The sequence below is a fragment of the Paecilomyces variotii genome (genome assembly GCF_004022145.1).
Source record: "Paecilomyces variotii strain CBS 101075 chromosome Unknown C8Q69scaffold_8, whole genome shotgun sequence".
Taxonomy (NCBI): domain Eukaryota; kingdom Fungi; phylum Ascomycota; class Eurotiomycetes; order Eurotiales; family Thermoascaceae; genus Paecilomyces; species Paecilomyces variotii.
Window position 1 is genome coordinate 70,766 of NW_021167147.1, and position 17,901 is coordinate 88,666.

Consider the following 17,901-nt stretch of genomic DNA (forward strand, 5'->3'; position numbering starts at 1 on the left):
ACACGCTCCAAAGCTTGACTGCAAGCGTAAGATCCTTACATCAATCCATATGTTTGGGAATCATTGCATTCATAGTGAAGTCAAAACCAATCCTCTCAGTTCTGTAGATGTAGTGATTGAATGAGCCCTGAGTGAGGAATGATGTGTAGATACCATTGCATCTTCCCGCGATGCTTTCTTTTCCCCTTGAACAAATAGTAAAGGCAAAATAATCGATGGAGCCTCTATCCCTTGTATTCGCTATTCGCAGTGAGAATCCGCAGTGTTCATCCCTGTTTTCGGCGTGATGCAGCGTATAAAGAAACCAATATGTAAAGACATCGGGTTCCTGCATCTGCTTTCATACACGCGAAGTTCAGTGACTTGCACTCGATTTGAGGACTAGTTTCTTTGCGATACTTGGAACAGTTCAGCTCTTGATCTCAAATGGGTCAATTTGTCTCCGATAGCTAACGGTCTTATCCCTGTTCTGTTTATTTCTCTTGCATATTCTTGTACCTTTCTGAAGTTGACGCTTATCTGCGGCCTTTTCTTTTCTCCTTCTCTTTATCACGCTTTGTGGCTAAAGTATGAGCCCGTTTCTCCACTCTGTCCTAAACTTTAAGCGATCTATCACAGGAAACAGTTAGAGATATCGAAGTCTTAGTGTTATGCTGACGGAGGCATCACAGTAGAAAGCCACAAACCATTGAAGCTCCTGTACTATCACAATATACTTCTGTAATATTTAGTGTACTACAATACCTACGTAATTATACCCGATCCTATGTTGGCAGTCCTCTCAGAATAGTAAAACTTGAATGTAGGCAAGCACTAAATTGAATGAGAGAATAGCCATGCAATAATAATGCCGCACCATGACCTCAGAAAAGAGTAGTATTGAAAAACTCACGTAATCCTTATGACTACTCATTCCTGTTCGCGTGGGAACTTTAGTGCTAGGCAGCGGTCGCAACAATCACTACTGCCCTCACTTCAGCAAGCGTCAAGTTCATCGACCTGAGGCAGATCGTGCTACAACGAGTATTAATCATGTCCCTAATCCGACTGAAATCAAGATTTTCATCCGCCTTGAAATTGCAATGTTTGAAAAGGATCAGCAGCGGCTCTCTGACTTTCATACGTGCAAACACGTCTAGAGCTCAGCGTCGAACAATGTCAGAAACAGCCACTCTCAGAAATACTGGTTCGTGGCTTAACTTCTGTGTCCTGGTCTGATTTAATTAACGATATTATAGATTTGAGAGCAATAACTCTTGACGAGCTCTTCAAGCATACGTCTGGTCGATGGCTGGTCAACGAAGAGTGTCAAATCGCACAGCATTATGTTCAATTTGATATCGAAAAGCTCTGTCGTCTGGCTGCATCTCTCTTCAGTAACCAGACCAAGTGTGCGCGTGTAACCAAAATAGAAGGGAACTATAATATAGCTCTGCTCATCACGATGGACGATGGAAATGAGGTTATAGCCAAAATACCGTGCCCCAATGCCGGGCTTCCTTTTTATAGGACAGCTTCTGAGGTTGCGACTTTGGAATTTTGTATGTGCAACCTATCATTCTCCTACGTTCATGTTCATAGTGCTTACTCTCCAGTGCAATCGCTTACAACCATTCGTGTCCCGAAGGTCCTTGCTTGGAGCTCAAGGTCGGATAATCCTATAGGCGTGGAGTACATCATTATGGAAAAGATCCCCGGAATTCCTTTGACTGAAAGGTGGGAGACAATGAATCTCTTAGAGTGTTACAAAATAATCGATCAGATTGTCGATATGGAAAAAGAGCTTAAAAGCTTGAAATATCCAGCATACGGGAGCATCTATTTGCGAGATGACGTGTCCAATGAATTTCAAGGCTGCCCTTTCCCTTCCGTTCAGGACCCTGCTCAATTATTTTGCGTGGGTCCATATTGTAATGGAATCTCGTTGCTTGAGAACGTTGACAAGTCTGCCACAGATGCAGGGCCTTGTAAGTTTTTGTACACCTAATAGAGCCTATATCTTGCTCTCTGACATTGACAGCAGGGTTGTCTTTTGATGACTATACATGTTCAATACCTCAATGCGAATTGGATTTCATTGCAAAATTCCCCTCTAAAGTGCAACGTCATCTTCATACCTTCGATGAGTCTCAGTCAGTTGACGAATACGGCACTCTCTTAGCAAAGGCATCGAGCATATTTCCTGCATTGTCGCGCGATCCGCGCGTGACCAAGCTGTCAAGCCCTTTTTTGAGGCACCCTTACCTTGATCTTAGCAATATTTTGATATCTCCAGACGATGCTACTGCTATTCAAGGAATTGTTGATTGGCAATCATCCAAAATTACCCCTCTATTTGTCCAAGCTCATTTCCCCGATTTTGTTATACCACCTAAAGATTATATTCTGGGCCCGGGCATCCCAACTCTGCCAGAAGATTTCGATAAACTGAGCTCTGAACAACAGGAACAAGCTGTACGAAACAACAGGTTGGCAACACTCTCCAAGTACTACGAGATGGTTACCCTTATACGCAATGAAAGCGTCCACGATGCCTTGGTACTTGATCGGAGGCTGTCAGAGCTATTTACATGCTACGAGTTGTTCCCTGACGGCACTCTCGTTCCTCTGCGTAACTGTCTAATACGTGTTTTCCAAGACTGGGCTCATCTAGGGCTACCTGGGCAATGCCCCTTTGGGTTTACAAAAGAGGAACTGGAGAGGCACGGCGAGCATGTGAGACAATACGAAGACAAGAGCTATTTATGGAAGCTTGTAACAGAACAGCTCCGTACAGACAACACAGGCTGGGTTCCAATGGAGCGATAGGAAGCGACTCAACAAGTCAATAAGTATCTATATGATATGTTTATTGATACAATGAGTGAAGAAATGTCGCCAGAGGCGGCTGCAAAGAAATGGCCTTTTCCACCTGAAGATGTATGATATAGATTCCCAAAACCAGATATTTACTTCGCTTGCTAGGCCAATTCTGATAATACCATCTACCATAGGCGCCAGGGTGAGACACGTACAGAGTCCGGGCGAAGGACCGAAGGCTGGTACGTGGCGCGAAACCGTGGTGAGAGCACCATTTCTGGCAGGTTTGCTCACCGTCTCGTCAAGAAATAAGGTTTTTATTTGTATATGTTTACTCTATTGCGGCCTGTTACTGCGCAATACAGTATGAGGATTACATTAACCGGCAAAAAACGGCAGTTGATTCCTCAACCCCAGAGTAGGTAGAAGGGATGTGACACCGGAACGTGTTTGTGCCCTCCGGGGGACCGCGATATGGCCTATTACAGGCAGATCTACGACGCCTTGCCGACGATCAATCTCCAGTCTGAGCCCGCCACGATCTGTGCTTTGATCCAGCTCCACGAATTACGGCGACCAAATCTTAAAAACGTCTTATGGAGGAAGAGAGGAACTTACGACGCCTACATTTTTTCAACCGCTTCCTTCACTCGTTCGGATGGAACCGCTACATTTGGAGCATTCCTCATGAATCATCCTTCCGCGCTGATGATCCTGAAAATGGAGTCCCCAGCCAACTGAGACATAGTTCTAGTCTACATAGCGGAACTTCCCCGAGACTTTTCCGAGACAGTAGGCGTGTACTCCGTACTCGTCCTATTTTCTACCACAGAATCCTGGGGTTGTTTGTTTGCTTTGTGGAACAAAGTCAACGTCCATTGCTCCGTACTCCGGACTCCGTGGACCGCGCTGGCTTCGGCCGAGAGAATCCTTCTTAAAAGGTCATACCTTTTGCCCCACGTGGGATACCGTAACGGCGTAACTAAAGCTACCAACTATGGAGTACGTAGTACTATCGATCGTCCTACTGTCCATGAACTGCTCCGTGCAGCTGCCAGGAACTCAGTTTCCTTGGCAGGGCCTTGGCCAACCTGCGGTGAAAGCGGCGACTCACTTCGATACATGGAACTGCACATATGTAGCAACCGAGGATACGATACGTGCCAGCATGAGACTTTGATACTGGAGTCCCCGGCATCTCATGAAAACTTGGAATGGTCTCTAGTATACAGTCAGTATCATGAGGGCAGGTTAGCCCTTGACGTTGGTGGCTCTCGCCGTATGCAAACGGGATAGCCAGGGTTGCTTGTGATAGTAACGTTACGGGTTTACCCGATGGAGGCTTCGAACCACGGCATTTCACAGAAGAACAACAGCGTCGTCATCGCTGTTTGTCGAAGGTATTGGCCTCCAGGCTGACACGGGATGTCTCGAAAGAATCACACAGAGGTCAGCTGGGCGCGTTTCTTAGGGGGGACAATCGTTGAACACGAAGTACGGAGTAGATAGCCAGAGTTCCGGGTCTCTACCTCCAGGCAGAAAGAGAGACGCACCAAAGAAAGCGACCGCGATAATAAGGAGACGTAGACAAAACCGCCAATCGACGCGAACATACTCATCTTCGCGATCTTGTTGGAGGCCTCATTATTGCGCTTGGGTCGCCCCGACTTGTCGCGGAGAAGCTCACGGGAGCTGTTGAGATAATAGATAGCAGCACATCATCGGACTCATCACCGACAATCAACCCTCGACTGCATCACCCGGCCCAGCCTTGCCAGGGCGGATTGGGTCGTGTGCATAAGGGCAAGGACAGGCCCAGCCTTGGAAAGATGATCAGATCCCAAGGACCGCACTGGATTTGTCGATCACCGCGGCGCCACAGTTTGGAGAGGCAAGCCATGTCCAAGCCCCCTTGTCTTTGTCTGTAAAGCCACGATGCCCGACAAACCGGGTCGCGGAGACGGGGAAGACAGCTGCTGGACCCCGGGGCTAACTTTGGGAACTTCGGCGTACTTTAGGTGGAAGCACAGCCCGGGGTTATGCATATCTGACATTCCAACATACCATCCTGCCAACCCAAATAATGAGTTTCCCCAGATCTACATGGGCTATCAGGCTAGATATCCATGGAATTTCCGTCTGCTTGCCGGGACCAAAGTCCGCTAACTGCTCACCAAGACAAAGAGCTGAAGCGATATTCCCTGTTTGAGGCATGACATGAGACAAGCCCCAAAAAAGAGGACAACAAAAAAAAAAAAGAAAAAGGCTGATGAGGATAGGAAGACGCGTGTCTATTGCTGACACTTCCCGTCGCGGCGGTCAGCTGCTGGAGTATGTACAACATTGGAAGGGCAGCTGTTGAGATGCAGGTGAGCTGAGTCGAAATCCGGGGTGTGCAGCAGCCTTGATTGCGGAGATACGTTCCCCAGAGGCGCTCGCCGGAGCCCACGGTTACACGAATGCATGCCAAAGGGGCCATAAATCATACAATCAGTAAGGACTGAAGGAGTGATGGAGTAAGATGAGATTCTGCCAAGACGGCGATTATTCACATTGCGGCTCGATACATCCTGTTCCGCCCCTGTGGTGCAATAATGTCGAACAGGTGTCGATGCGGAAGCCATTCGCTGATCGTTGCCAACGACTCGTATCTTGGTGATGATTTGTGAGCATCTGGTGTACAGTGTACACCCACCCCCTGCATACTTCAGAGAAACATTACATGTCTGAAATCCGGGCTGTCGGGTCGACATACCAGTCAACAGGTATTATTAACTAACTACGCAATACCTAGTTAAAATATGACAGGCATGGCACAGACTGTGGAATCAACTATGTGCCTCCGCGTTTGCTCCGGGGAAGAACCAGACTCGACTATCTAGAGCCCGAAGCCCTAAATAAAATAAATAAAATTGACTTCTAATTAAATTGCTCTCAAAGTTTGGGCGAAGCGGCTGATCCCGGTCCCGCTCCGGCGGCACACTTTAGTTATCTAGTCTAGTCTATCTACCCCCTTTATTCAATTCGATGCAATTAATTCTCCGTCCCCGGAGACATATCTATCCATTTGATGATTGTGACTGCGCTTCTGGAATTTGTCAGCGTATGTAGTCTCGCCTGCCAAAGACTTAACTCAATTATGACTGTTTTAATTGGCTCTAACTATCTATCTTTATATTATTTCGTCTCTGCTTTTTCATAATAGGTCTAGATACACAAAAAGGAAAAAAAATGGTTAATCAGAACAAACTAACCGACTCCTTCTTTCCCATTCCGTGACCAGACACAAGCTTAAAGTATTTGACAGATGATACGTACAAATGTTTATTTTAATCGCCTCGTACTCTAGTCTACAAGCCAAATCTGATCGAGCGCAATAGGATACACACCCCCTGGGGGGAAAGAATAATGCGACCGAGAATTCTCCATACGAAGACAATCCCTCGCTTGCCTCGCCTCGCCCAAACTTGCAAACGACCGCTCTACGGAGTAGTATATCAATGCACACTGTAGATCAGATAAGCGAGACGGACGGTATGAACCCCAAAAAATCAGTTCCCTATCTAGCGCGTTTAGAAAGACAATAATAGACATCGTAGTTCGCTTCTAGATATTGAAAAGTAACCCGAACAAGGAGAGAGAGAGATGAAACTGACCACGGGGGTAGATAGTTAGTTGGGCAATTTGGGCTGTTTTAACAAGATGAGATGTTTATGCGTGCCTGTCACGATTAATTCTAATTTCTGCTAGTTTGGTTTCGTGGCGGGGGGGAACTAGTCTAAACCAGTTTTTTTTTTCCCGGAAACTACGGATGTGGATCCGGTGATGGAATATTCGAAATCTTGGATTTTCTGGTGTTTTTAGCGATCGATCGGCGCTGGGAGGAGGGGAGGGGGGGGGATGTGATATGATATATCTACGCCTTTTTGCTTATCGGATTCGCTAGATATGTGTCTAGATTCATGCTTTTACTGTTAAATTGCATCAAGAAGAATAGGTGCACGATCAGTATTTGGAACTATAGAGAGTTTGTTTCTTGTTTTATGGTAATCTGAAAGTAGATTAAATGGGATTTTTGGCTGAATCGCTGCTGGTATGCGAAGTGGTGAGTTCGATATATATATATATATATATATATCAACATATCCATATATACAGTATGTATATAGTTCGCGACACATTCAAACTACTCCAGCTTCGTCTCCGCAGGATCTGTAGACCCAATTGCGAAATCAGGTATTTGCGACGCCATGCTCGCTAATTCTGAAAATTTCTCAGCGGTATCGATGGCATATGTCAAGTTGTGCTATCCCTGTATCTAGACGACTTTCCTAGAGTAGGAATTTCCACATCAGGCGGAGCTTGTGTCATCAAATAAACAACTGTCATCACACCCTCAGTCGCTTGTGGCGGTCTGAATTTGTCACCCTCTTCTAAGCTGATTGATACGCCTGGCCATGGAACTCTCGGAGATTATCACCTGCAATATCTACGGTGTAGGTCAGTCGAGATGCAAATTCGTCACCGACCTTGCTTCTGTCCCGCGACAGATCAGAACAGGGCGGTGAGTTGTAAAGTTGAGATATGTCAGTCGTGCGCTTTGATCTTCAATAAACCAACTACAGTAAATCCCCGCTATAACAAATTGAATGAGGCACAGAAAAAAATTTGTTATAGTAGAAAATTCGTTACAGCAAATATTAGCAAAATCTGATTTTTATTATATAATCATAGTAAGGGATATAAAATTTGCAATATTATATAATAAATCTCTTAAAATTAGGGATTTTTATTGATTATTAGCTATAACTAATCCCTCGCTATAATGAATCCCCCATATAAAATCAGTGGTGAGCTAGGGTATTGTAACAAATTTCGTTATACTGAGGAATTAACGAATTTTATATGGGGGATTAAATTAGGCACTGAAAAAAATTCGTTATAGTGGAAAATTCATAATAAGGGGGTTCGTTATAGCGGGGATTTACTGTATCTACTAACTATTTTATGCTTCAGTCTGAACTATGCAAGCCAAGGCGCAGCATTAATATTATTAACTTATTATTATTGCCGCGGGAAGCAGAAGCTCTCGGAGCAGCAGCTGTAGCCGAGGCAGTGAGGAGCCGCGGGTGTCGCTTCAACCTCGTCATTATCCTCGTGCGTCCGTCCGGATACCAATTGTTGGGATGAATTGGCAATGTTGGAGTCGCTCCACGTAACTTTTGGCCTGCAATTCATGTGCGTCCTCGGAGCCACTTTTCTTCAAACGCAGAATCAGCCCTGTGAGGGGATATGGTGGTTGTTTGGCAGGAGTCCACGGCACTAAGTACTGCGGTGGAGTGGTCGTTTCAAATGCGCCTAGGCCCCAGTGACGATTGCCCGAAGAACGCCCGTGGAAGAAAGGAAAAATCAATAATTGTGATTAGTTATGTATTCTTATTATTGCCGAAACCCCAAGCAGCACAACGGAACTCGCGGGACGGCGTCCCACCCCCAGGTCTACCAACGCGCCTCATCACCGCCACTTGGGGTATATTATTATCCTGATTTGTACAGAGTACGAGGGTCATCCAGTCAGAGAACCGTTGGGAAGTCCCTGCAGAGAGATGCGAGGACAAATACAGGCGGTGAATCACCGCTTTTCAAAAGGACTGGTCAGCAGAATTCAAACGCAGACCAGCGTGCATGGTGCATTGCATGAAGAGACGCTGGAAGTATGCATCCTGCAATGTGCGACGATCCGCCGCTTGACAGCATGCGCGCTGCCTGCTCTAGCTGCGCGGCTAAAGTACCGAATCGGATTGTAACAGAATATCTAACTATGTTATCGTCTCCTCGGTTACCCAGTTGAATTCAAAGTTGAACGTCCCTGTTCTCTGATGCTGAACCTGCTCTTTCGGTCCGTGCTGTTATTCTATGATGCAATTTACATATCTATCATCCATGCGACGACCCATTCGGCCGGTTAGGCTACGCGGGCGGAAAAAGCAATGGAAGTTCCGCGAGCGGATCCGCAACCCAGGAGTAACAGTGTTTCGTCGACTGTGCCTCCGTAGATAGTGTGAAAAAGGAGCGAGGGGGGGCTGGCCGAAACATATCCGGGGGACCAGAGAGGCGGGTTCTGATCATCGATTGATCGATGAACTAGCAGACGGCTGTCAATCAAGGAATCAGGATGAATACGTTGCTCAGGGGCTCTTGGGGCTTGAATTTTGGATAGCTCGCGCGCTCTGATATCCCAGCGGCCAGGTGCATTCTGGGCTTCCTGCGCGCAATGCTGTTATTTCGAATTAGGATGCCCTGGCAGACCCCGACAGTCGGGAATCGGGACGGCCCCGTCCTCGACGGTGCGGACGCGATGTCAGTCTAATTGATCTAACACGCCAGACTAACCGACTGGACGGTGCCAGGCGGAAGGGAGGCCATATTCCGCGGAAGCGCCTGCTGTGCCAGCCATGTGGAAAAGCGATGATCCTCCCTGGTTTGGGCAGTTCCTACGGGAGTCTGGCCTGGGCTGGACGGATTTTCTGCTGATGGACGCCACAGGGCGAGGCCCTCCTTGTCGCAGTACGGCGACCATCTCCGAAATTGCTACGCAGAGCGGGTACCGATACCTGACTGACGGTGGACAAGCAAGTTCGCCGCGTTGGGCCGCAAACAGAGGTTTGAGAGGTATGATATCCTCGATATTATTATCACGATTCGTCCAGAAACCCGGGGAGAGGTCTCAAATCGCGGGGGAACGGGGGACGGACCAGAGGCCGGCTAAATGGCATATGATATGATATGGTTATTCACCAACTGGGGATAATAACAATACTCTATTCTTTTGCCGAGCCTTGGTTGATTGATAATTGAAGCCACGGTGAAAACCCGGAGAAGCGGGTGGCCGAAGCTTAGCGGGAACTCCACGGACGCCATGGATCGATCCAGGGGGGGAAAACACGCGTTTGGGAACGAAAAAAAGAGGCTAATTACAGAAAATTGAGGCCCGGTGGGGGCAGGCTTCTGGCTTCTGACCGGAAGCTTCCCGATGAGCTTGGTCTGGCAGAGATTTCGGTCCCCTGGATGGGCGGGAGCTGTCAGTATATTAGAGCGCCGTGCGGACATGAGGATGCAATGGATTCTCGACCTTGCATTTGTAGCGAGAAGCTTGACGGACTGTAGAGGCTGTCTGATCTGATCGAAACCCTATTATTGTCACTCTTTCATCGCCCGTCTCGACCTCTTTCGCTATACTATACTATACTACACGATATACTACATTACGATACTGCATTCTCACTACCTCGAACCATTCCACGTTACAGTCCGACGTGGTTTCTTCTTCCTGGCTCTTCTCCGCTTCCTGACACGTCTAGACTGCAGCCAACGAGACTCTGGTGCCTGATTCCCTTTAGCGTGGGATGTGCTAGATCGGTGTTCTGGAATATAATATCCGCTGGAACCGCCGATAAAGTACCGTGGTTATTATTATTCACTGGCTAGGCAGTGATATTGTCTGAGACTCTGAATATCCCAGCCACGCTGTACATACATTAATTCCTTTGCGGGGCGAGGCAAATCGAGTTCTACTTCGGTCCCGCATCCGACATTCTTCCTGCACACCGCAATCCGCGGGGAAGCAGGACAACAAGCAAGAAGGCGAAGATCCCCAACCCGGCGTGCATAACACATTATCGTGTTTCCGATCACTTATCGCCTCCCTTATCCATGCACGCACTCCGATCCCAGATCTCACCTCAGACCTGAGACCAACCGATTATCATCCATCTGCATCGGCCCATTCCCCCGTCCATCCCTTGCGCCGGCTGGACGAAGTATACAACCCTATCTGACACCGGCTTCACCCATCAGTCGATCCCCGGAGATCAGTCACCACGAAAACAGCAAACAGACGGTCTGTTACGATCTCTCCGCATCGACAACTCTCCCCTCTTGTTTATCAGTCGGCGATTCCCCCCTCCCTGACGCCCAGTCAACCCCCCATCTCCAACAAGTTCGCTATCCGCTATCACTTCTCACATCTGCTCCTGGTGTGACGGTGACTTGTGACTCTGACTTGTCACGGTGACTTGCTGTTTCTTTCACCAAACCTCGCCCGGAGTGCCCGGGTTCTCCACGAACGAGAACGCCTAGACCCGATTCTCAGCATCTATTTGATTGTCATCACCGCCTGTCATCTGCTTGCCGACGGGGAACTATTATTATTATTACCCGCTTGTTCGCACGCTCCAACAGCATCGCTGCCCCCACACCGCGACTTTCGCCGGGGAGTCCGTGAACCAGCGGACCGATCCACGAGGGGGAACTAAGCCCCCAAGGCCGTGAGCGATCGCGCCGAAGTTCAATTCATTATTATTCAACTGTCGTGCAGCTGGGCTTAGCATTGCCCAGTTCAGAGCTGTCATATTTATCGGGACCCATCGCCCTACATTCCATCGCGGCGGGATTCGTCTGCACGCCCTCGACCGCTACTGCCGCCACAGCTTGTGATTTGGCCTGGCCGTGTCCTTGTTTATTTGCTTTGTCCCTGAGCTGCGTTCTTGTTGGCGGTGCCTGCCCAACAGACTCGCCGGACGCCTTATCCGTCGCACACGCAAGGGGCGTTCTGACCTGGATCGGGGTACATCTCCCGCGCGCGATCTATACAGTATATATCGCCCGCACCATATAATCATTATCGCGCCATCCCCCTGTTTGCGTGCTTTAAACAACCCTCAACAACAGCTCTACGCGAGTCTTCTTATACCAACACCGGCATCATGAGGTTCAGCTTCAGTTTCAGCAGCAGCACCATGTCCTCCCCTTCGCCTTCCTCGCTGCCTCCTCCCCCACCACCTCCTTCTCCTAACGATGACTTGCTTGATATCACTCCTCGCAAGTCTTCTTTCTCGACGACGCTGGGCATGAGCACGTCGTGTGCATTCCCTTCCTGGCCCAACCGCTCCTCTCTGCTGAACGCAGATTCCGACTGCTCTACCCCCAGTTCCTATCTGTCGGATGAGGACCTCTTCCCTGAGGGCGCATCCGAGGCTATCATCGACGAGGAATCTGCCATCATTGACCCTGTCTGCTGCCCTTTCGACGTCACCACGGAGCAGCAGGTGCAGATGATGCGCGCAGCTGCTGAGGAGGAGGAACGACGCCAGCGATACCTGGCCCAGGTCCAGGCTCACGCTCGCGCACAACAAGCAGCTCGCGTGGCCCAGCTGGCTGCAGCAGAGCGCGAGAATGCACGACGCAAGAAGCGCAGGGCGGTTCCGGAGAAGAAGCGTCGCTCGACGTCATCATCATCGAAGACAGTGTCGTCTCAGCGGTCGTGAAAACCAACTAATACAGCCTCTTCCCGAGTTCTTGTTCTTGCTGGCATACGAAGTCTACGGCAGTTTCCTATCCATCTGCGGCACCGGGTTTTCCGCGCTGACCGCCTTTACCATACGGTATTGATACATACCGTTACCATACCCGTCACAACCCGACGCTGCCCGAACACCAAAATCTCCTCGCATCTTATCTTGTTCTCACCGCATCCTCATCCTTCATCCCACCTGGACTTCTGCCTATCATGTCTCGGCCATCTCACCGCTGGTCTCTTCCCCCGCCGACTTCTACAGCTTCATCTTGTCTCCAGATGACTCACAGCAGTGCATCGCCTTCTTTCTACCCCTCCTTCTGCTTTGTTGGTCACCGTCGACCTGTCTAGGCTTTCTATCATCTTTTGTTTCCGGTTTTGTCTCGGCCTCGGCCCATTTCTGGCGACGGTGTTATCGCGGTCTCGGATTTCATATCGCACGGTGTTTCTTTTTCTGGTGTCGCATCATGCATGGTTATATACCCCCTGTTGTTTGGTTTTTCCACTGGCTCTTGAGATCTCTTGGTTTGTTTTTCCTTAATACCCAGCATCGGCAGTCCCTATCGTGGGCATCGCATACGTCTAGCGTTTCTTTTCATTATCCACAAATACCATTAGCATAGCGATTCCATAGTTTTCCTACTATCATCAATCAAGTGCACAAACATTTGCACACAATACAGAGTACTCCATCTCTTGAATCAGTAATAATAGTAGAAGTAGTAAAAGTAATAATAGCAGTAGTATAGATACGCGTTATGCCCACAGAAACCAATCCGTGCGAATAGTATATCGCCATCGCCACTCCACGCCATACATAGGTATGCAGGCTGCTGCCTAGCGCGCAACAACAGGCGATTTCCATGTTTCCATCCCTCCTTCCAGAACAAACCAGCCCTTTGTCTTCAATGTCGCAGAATTCGCACTAAAGCACGTCCCGCTGTCCAGCTTTTTCTTTTTTCTTTTTTCTTTTTTTTTTTCCCTTGTTGTCATGTTGTTCCCATCTAACTGATTCTGTGGATCCTAGGGAGGCGCAGCGTAGCGCAGTGCGCTCTAGATTCTTTTTTTAATTTATTATTATTACACTTTTTTTTTGTTGTTTCGGATTTCGATTTGGTCTAGGAAATAAAAGGCGAGTGGGATTGGGATTTAAGGTGCGGTTAGCTCGCTAGCGAATCAAATTGCGTGGTTTGTTGTTTTTACTCGAGCCTTGTGGTAAGTTATGTACGTATGTATGTATTGTACTGTGCTATTGTATGTATGTACATACAGTACCTACTTTGTGTGGGCGGGGAGAGGTCTAGTTGAGTATGGTAGTAGTTGTTACTGGGAAAAACGCACTGTTTTTGAGAATATGTTTTGATTTTTTCTTGCGTTCTGTAGTTAGTTAGTTAGTAGAGGATTGGTAATGATAATAGTTGTGTATGTATGTATGTACTCTAGGAGTATTGATGACTGCATGTGATATACATATCAAAGTCGTAGTGTATAATACTTATACTATCTCTAGAGATGAAACTGCAGTGTATTGCGGCTATCTATCTATCTCTCGCCCTCCCTCTCTCTCTCTAATGGATTTCTGAATCGGTCCTTTTCTCCCTCCCTCTCTCTTTTCTCACGGATCAAACGGCAAAAGACTGTCGGGGATTATCCGCGTGGGAATCGGATAATTAGATTAAATTAGGTAGGTATTAGAGTAATTAGTTACTGTACTCCTCGTGGGAAAATCGAGTCCCGCGAGAGAGAAAAAAAAAAAAAGAATAAAAAAGGTCATGCCATATCATCATAAAAAGAAACTAAACTGTAAACGAAATAAAATTAAACTAGATGGATACCTAGTTACTTCATCCCACGTACCTAGGTACCCAATGCTTGGGTACCTAGGTAACTTCCAGTAGCTATCTTGCTAGATAGAAGCCCAGGCTAGATACATAGCTTGTCAGATGTCTTAGGTAGGTAGGTAGCTATCGGCTCCGTACCGTGTCTACCCCTCCATATCTAATTACCTAGGTAGGTACGGAGGTAGGAGGTGGGGGTGGGGGCGGAAATAGAGGGGTAATTACTACTATACACGGGATAAATAATGACAATAACTACCGATAATAATAATTCTAATGACACAATTGAATTGAATTAAGATTATGATTACCGAACGGAGGGGGTTTTCGTTCGTTTCATTTAGTTCGGACTTTTTCATTTTCTCGGTGAGGGGTAGTAATAATAATAATGGCTTTCTTTTCGATTTTTCGAATAGCCGCCGATGTGGCCCCGTTTGAGGTATATTCCTCTTCGGGCAGGTGGGACGAGAGAGGTAAATAGGTAGGTACCCAAGCTGGAACATGATTATTTATGCTAGTTAGGAGCTATTTGGAGGGGTAGCTAGCTATGACTCTATGATGAACTACTACGGAGGGGTTCTTGCACAGATGATTCTGTCAATATACGCTTAAGTGGACGTTGAACAGTCCTTCTGCAGGTGAAGCTATATTATAGTGAATCAGTACAAGAGTCGAGTTTCTTTGTCGATAGAAGAGAAATCTAGCTTCAACTAATTGTCTGCACAATAGACATTGTGTCCTCGAAATATAATTTCCTCTTTCAAGGGGTGGCATATCAAGCACTCGAATGAAACAGCTAGAGCGATCACGGATGCTATTCTGATCTGGGTCTATCGCAGCGGTCTCCAGCTGCTGAACTGCGCAAGCACTCACCAGATATCTATCACTGCGCTATCAGTTTCTATAATAAGCGCTGAATTGTCCAAAGCAAAGTCAGGCATCGAAAGTCTACATCGGATTAAACAAATCTCTCCGATTTCACTCACAGTGTTGCTACGGTTAAAATCCTAAGAAACTTCCTAAATCACCTCCCAATTGAGGAAGACGGAGACATGCCATTCATTGCGGCATACATTGCGAATTCTGAGGACAAAGATGAAACTCGATCTCCTTGCGCCTAGTGGGGGACGAATATCCGATAACTATATTTTGTGTCGGTATTACTGTGCTATTGTTCTATATATCTCCTCTGGGCTGTGAAGGAATCCTCCTCTTACTATCCTTGTAGCGTAAATACATATTTATGCCATGTTATCATCTGTTTCACATCCTTGGATGAAGCATACTAGAACATGGCACGGCGGCCATATTTCTGAGCTAATCTGTCCTGTTAGTCGAATGTCTGAATCTGATTCTAGAACCGTATCACAGTAAACCGATAGTATCGGAGAGATGACTCCTGCAGACCCAGACAGTCCCTCCTAGTAAAGAATGCAACGTTGAGATATGGCCAGTATGAGGAATATGCTGTCTTGAAGCCTGACTCCCGCTGCTGGCCTATTGAGAGACTCAATCAGCCTACTTATGGCTTCGTGAGATGGTCTACTATCTTTTTTTATGTGAGCTGAATTGAACATTCGCAGAATCTAGCTCAGTGCAGCAAGAATCAAGAAACAGTACTTATCTTTTACCTATACCCTAAGAAGCCACGGGTTTATTGTATGTAGTGAGCATGATTTTATAAGATTATCGCCATTTTGGCATGTATCAGTTAGTGCATTCTGCAAACATATTATTGTCCCCGTTGGTGGAACGCCGGGGTAGGCTCGAAGTTACTCGTTTACAAACATACCCCTTGAGACTTCAACAAAGCTTTACCTCAGTAGAGACCACCATGTTCAAGCAGAATGACTCCATGGATTACGAAAGCCGTCCTTCACTACGAATGGTCGCCAAGGGCCTACAGCAACTACACAAGGGCACCTACCGGTCAACTACGCATGCCACTTACCTGAACCACATGGCCTGAACCATATGGTATGGACAGCACGATGACCACTACGACGATCCCTCTTATCATCCGTACAGCATACAGAATGGTGCCTGGTCGGCAACCCCTCCCATGAGGAAAGAAAAGAGAATGCCCGAAAGGCATTGGTCTGTTCGGTAATGAATCAATTTCTTATAGCTGCAGGCTACTCCAAATTGACCATTACCCAGCCACCACGCTGACTTGCTCGCCGGCAAGTAACTCGCTCCATCACTGGAGCGAGTCGTCCATCATGAGTTCCTCCCTTCCGTTATTTCCTTTTTGTCGGTTTCGATCAGGGCTTATGCCACAAGCTGGATGCTACCACCAGCTTCCTTGATCTTACGCTCAGCCTCACGGCTGACGTAGCGAGCCTTCACAACAACGGGGATCTCGGGCAGACGGCCCTTGCCCAGAAGCTTGGAATAGCCAAGGGCGAGAAGGTCGATGACGGGGGCAGTGTCCTGGGCGGTGTTGTTCTCGGCCAGGTACTTTTCGCGGATCTCCTCAGGAACGATAGACCAGAGCTGGAAACGATTGCATTAGCGACGAGTATCAAAATGGGGTACCATGCGGAATTGCTCACCTTGTCGAGGTTGAGGACTGGCTTCCACAGGTGGTTGCGGAGGAGGTGGAAGCGTCTCATACCAACCTGCTTGAGTCAGTAAAAGATCCTGAAGGTACGCGACCGCTCTTTACTCACTTTACCGAAGTAACCAGGGTGGTACTTGTCCAAGTTGGTTCGGTGGTGGTGCTGACCACCGGCCATACCGCGACCACCGGGGTGCTTGCGGTGCTTGCCAATACGACCGTGTCCGGCAGAGACATGGCCACGGCTGATTTCGTCAGTACTGTGGAAAATAGATATCGAGATGGAGGCACTTACTGCTTCCTGGTCTTGGTCAAACGGGTAGGCATTTTGGTGGTCCGCGTTTGTCTGTTGTCGCTGAGTCGCAGTGAAGTTGGATAGAATCGAGCAAATATCGATCGCTTCTTGTGCGCTTATGTAATTAGATCACGTGATGTGATCATAGCCCTCATCAGGCCAATGCACTTCTCATGGATTGATCTCACCTGGAAAATAGGATAATAGAGTCAGTAAGATCGGTATATTTCAACTGGCGATGCGTATTTCTGAATACGTACTGCAACGAGATCTAGCAATGTCACCCGCAACCTACAACTACAAGCTCTCCCTGGCCTTTCCACATATTTGATCCATATTCTCTCCGCAAGTCCAGCCCATCCTATTTGCAAAAAGTTGTTCCACGATCAGCAAATATTCCTCGTAGCTCAGGCATTTCAGTTCTGGAGCCTGCGTCTCATATAATTCACCCGCCTGGCGCGATGTTTTGTTGCACTTCCGCTGGAGAAAGCCTGACTGCTTGGTATAGGCCCAGCCGATCCTCGAGGTTATTGATATCTGTAGAGTCTGAACGGAAGAAATCTTAGATTGTGGGCCTGGAATATAGCCATATTCCCATTTGGTCGTTACAAAGCCAATCATTTTGTTCTGACTAATTGGATACGCGATGAAGTGCTTTCCAAATGCTATTATCCATAAAAAGCTATTTATTCCTAGAAACATATATAGAAAATATTAAACTCCCGCTTCTTTCTATACGTATCCAAGAATACATCCAAAAGGCTTAAGCTTAAAGGCCCGCGCACAAGCACTCTACCTAACGTTGTGGTGACGCCCAAAAAAACTGGCCCACATTGTATGGGGAAAATGGCATGTTGCGATTTTCCCATACAAAATCGTTCCCCCTCAGCAACTTCTGTACACCTGAACCGTTGCACGCAGATTCCAGCCCCAACTGACCCCGGTGGATATATATGTGAAGGCGAACTATCGACGGGAGGTATCAACTGGCACAGAAGTATTCTTGAGTAGATACATAGATGCTTTTCTTCTAAGTATGGAGCCGACCCAAAGA

General features: G+C 47.4%; 4 protein-coding genes across 4 annotated transcripts; 2 read left to right on the forward strand and 2 right to left on the reverse strand.

Moving 5' to 3' along the window:
• Nucleotides 1-1,032: 1,032 nt before the first annotated feature.
• Nucleotides 1,033-2,925, forward strand: C8Q69DRAFT_487359 (kinase-like domain-containing protein; the record flags this gene model as incomplete). The annotated part of the gene is made up of 7 exons (XM_028631978.1): nucleotides 1,033-1,186; nucleotides 1,239-1,541; nucleotides 1,596-1,967; nucleotides 2,024-2,097; nucleotides 2,134-2,715; nucleotides 2,752-2,790; nucleotides 2,833-2,925. 7 exons carry the CDS (start codon nucleotides 1,033-1,035, stop codon nucleotides 2,923-2,925), a joined length of 1,617 nt encoding a protein of 538 aa, XP_028483505.1.
• An 8,462-nt stretch (nucleotides 2,926-11,387) lies between these two features.
• C8Q69DRAFT_307080 (hypothetical protein) lies at nucleotides 11,388-12,465 on the forward strand. The gene has a single exon (XM_028627213.1). It carries the CDS (start codon nucleotides 11,565-11,567, stop codon nucleotides 12,123-12,125), a length of 561 nt encoding a protein of 186 aa, XP_028483506.1. The 5' UTR covers nucleotides 11,388-11,564; the 3' UTR covers nucleotides 12,126-12,465.
• Nucleotides 12,466-16,112: 3,647 nt separating this feature from the next.
• On the reverse strand, nucleotides 16,113-16,975 carry C8Q69DRAFT_307103 (putative 60S ribosomal protein L28). The gene is made up of 4 exons (XM_028627214.1): nucleotides 16,848-16,975; nucleotides 16,665-16,797; nucleotides 16,548-16,613; nucleotides 16,113-16,488 (listed from the first exon to the last, which is right to left on the reverse strand). The coding sequence occupies exons 1-4, from the start codon at nucleotides 16,877-16,879 to the stop codon at nucleotides 16,264-16,266; spliced, it is 456 nt and encodes a 151-aa protein (XP_028483507.1). The 5' UTR covers nucleotides 16,880-16,975; the 3' UTR covers nucleotides 16,113-16,263.
• Nucleotides 16,959-17,716, reverse strand: C8Q69DRAFT_307150 (hypothetical protein). The gene is made up of 2 exons (XM_028627217.1): nucleotides 17,143-17,716; nucleotides 16,959-17,035 (listed from the first exon to the last, which is right to left on the reverse strand). The coding sequence occupies exon 1, from the start codon at nucleotides 17,547-17,549 to the stop codon at nucleotides 17,145-17,147; it is 405 nt and encodes a 134-aa protein (XP_028483508.1). The 5' UTR covers nucleotides 17,550-17,716; the 3' UTR covers nucleotides 16,959-17,035; nucleotides 17,143-17,144.
• Nucleotides 17,717-17,901: the final 185 nt, after the last annotated feature.

Coding starts and splice junctions, on each gene's coding strand:
- C8Q69DRAFT_307080 (XM_028627213.1), top strand. CDS start 11,565: ATGAGGTTCAGCTTCAGTTTCAGCAGCAGCACCATGTCCTCCCCTTCG.
- C8Q69DRAFT_307103 (XM_028627214.1), bottom strand. CDS start 16,879: ATGCCTACCCGTTTGACCAAGACCAGGAAGCA. Junction 16,614..16,664: donor ACCCTGGTTACTTCGGTAAA/GTGAGTAAAGAG, acceptor TGACTCAAGCAG/GTTGGTATGAGACGCTTCCA. Junction 16,489..16,547: donor CAGTCCTCAACCTCGACAAG/GTGAGCAATTCC, acceptor AATCGTTTCCAG/CTCTGGTCTATCGTTCCTGA.
- C8Q69DRAFT_307150 (XM_028627217.1), bottom strand. CDS start 17,549: ATGTTTCTAGGAATAAATAGCTTTTTATGGATAATAGCATTTGGAAAG.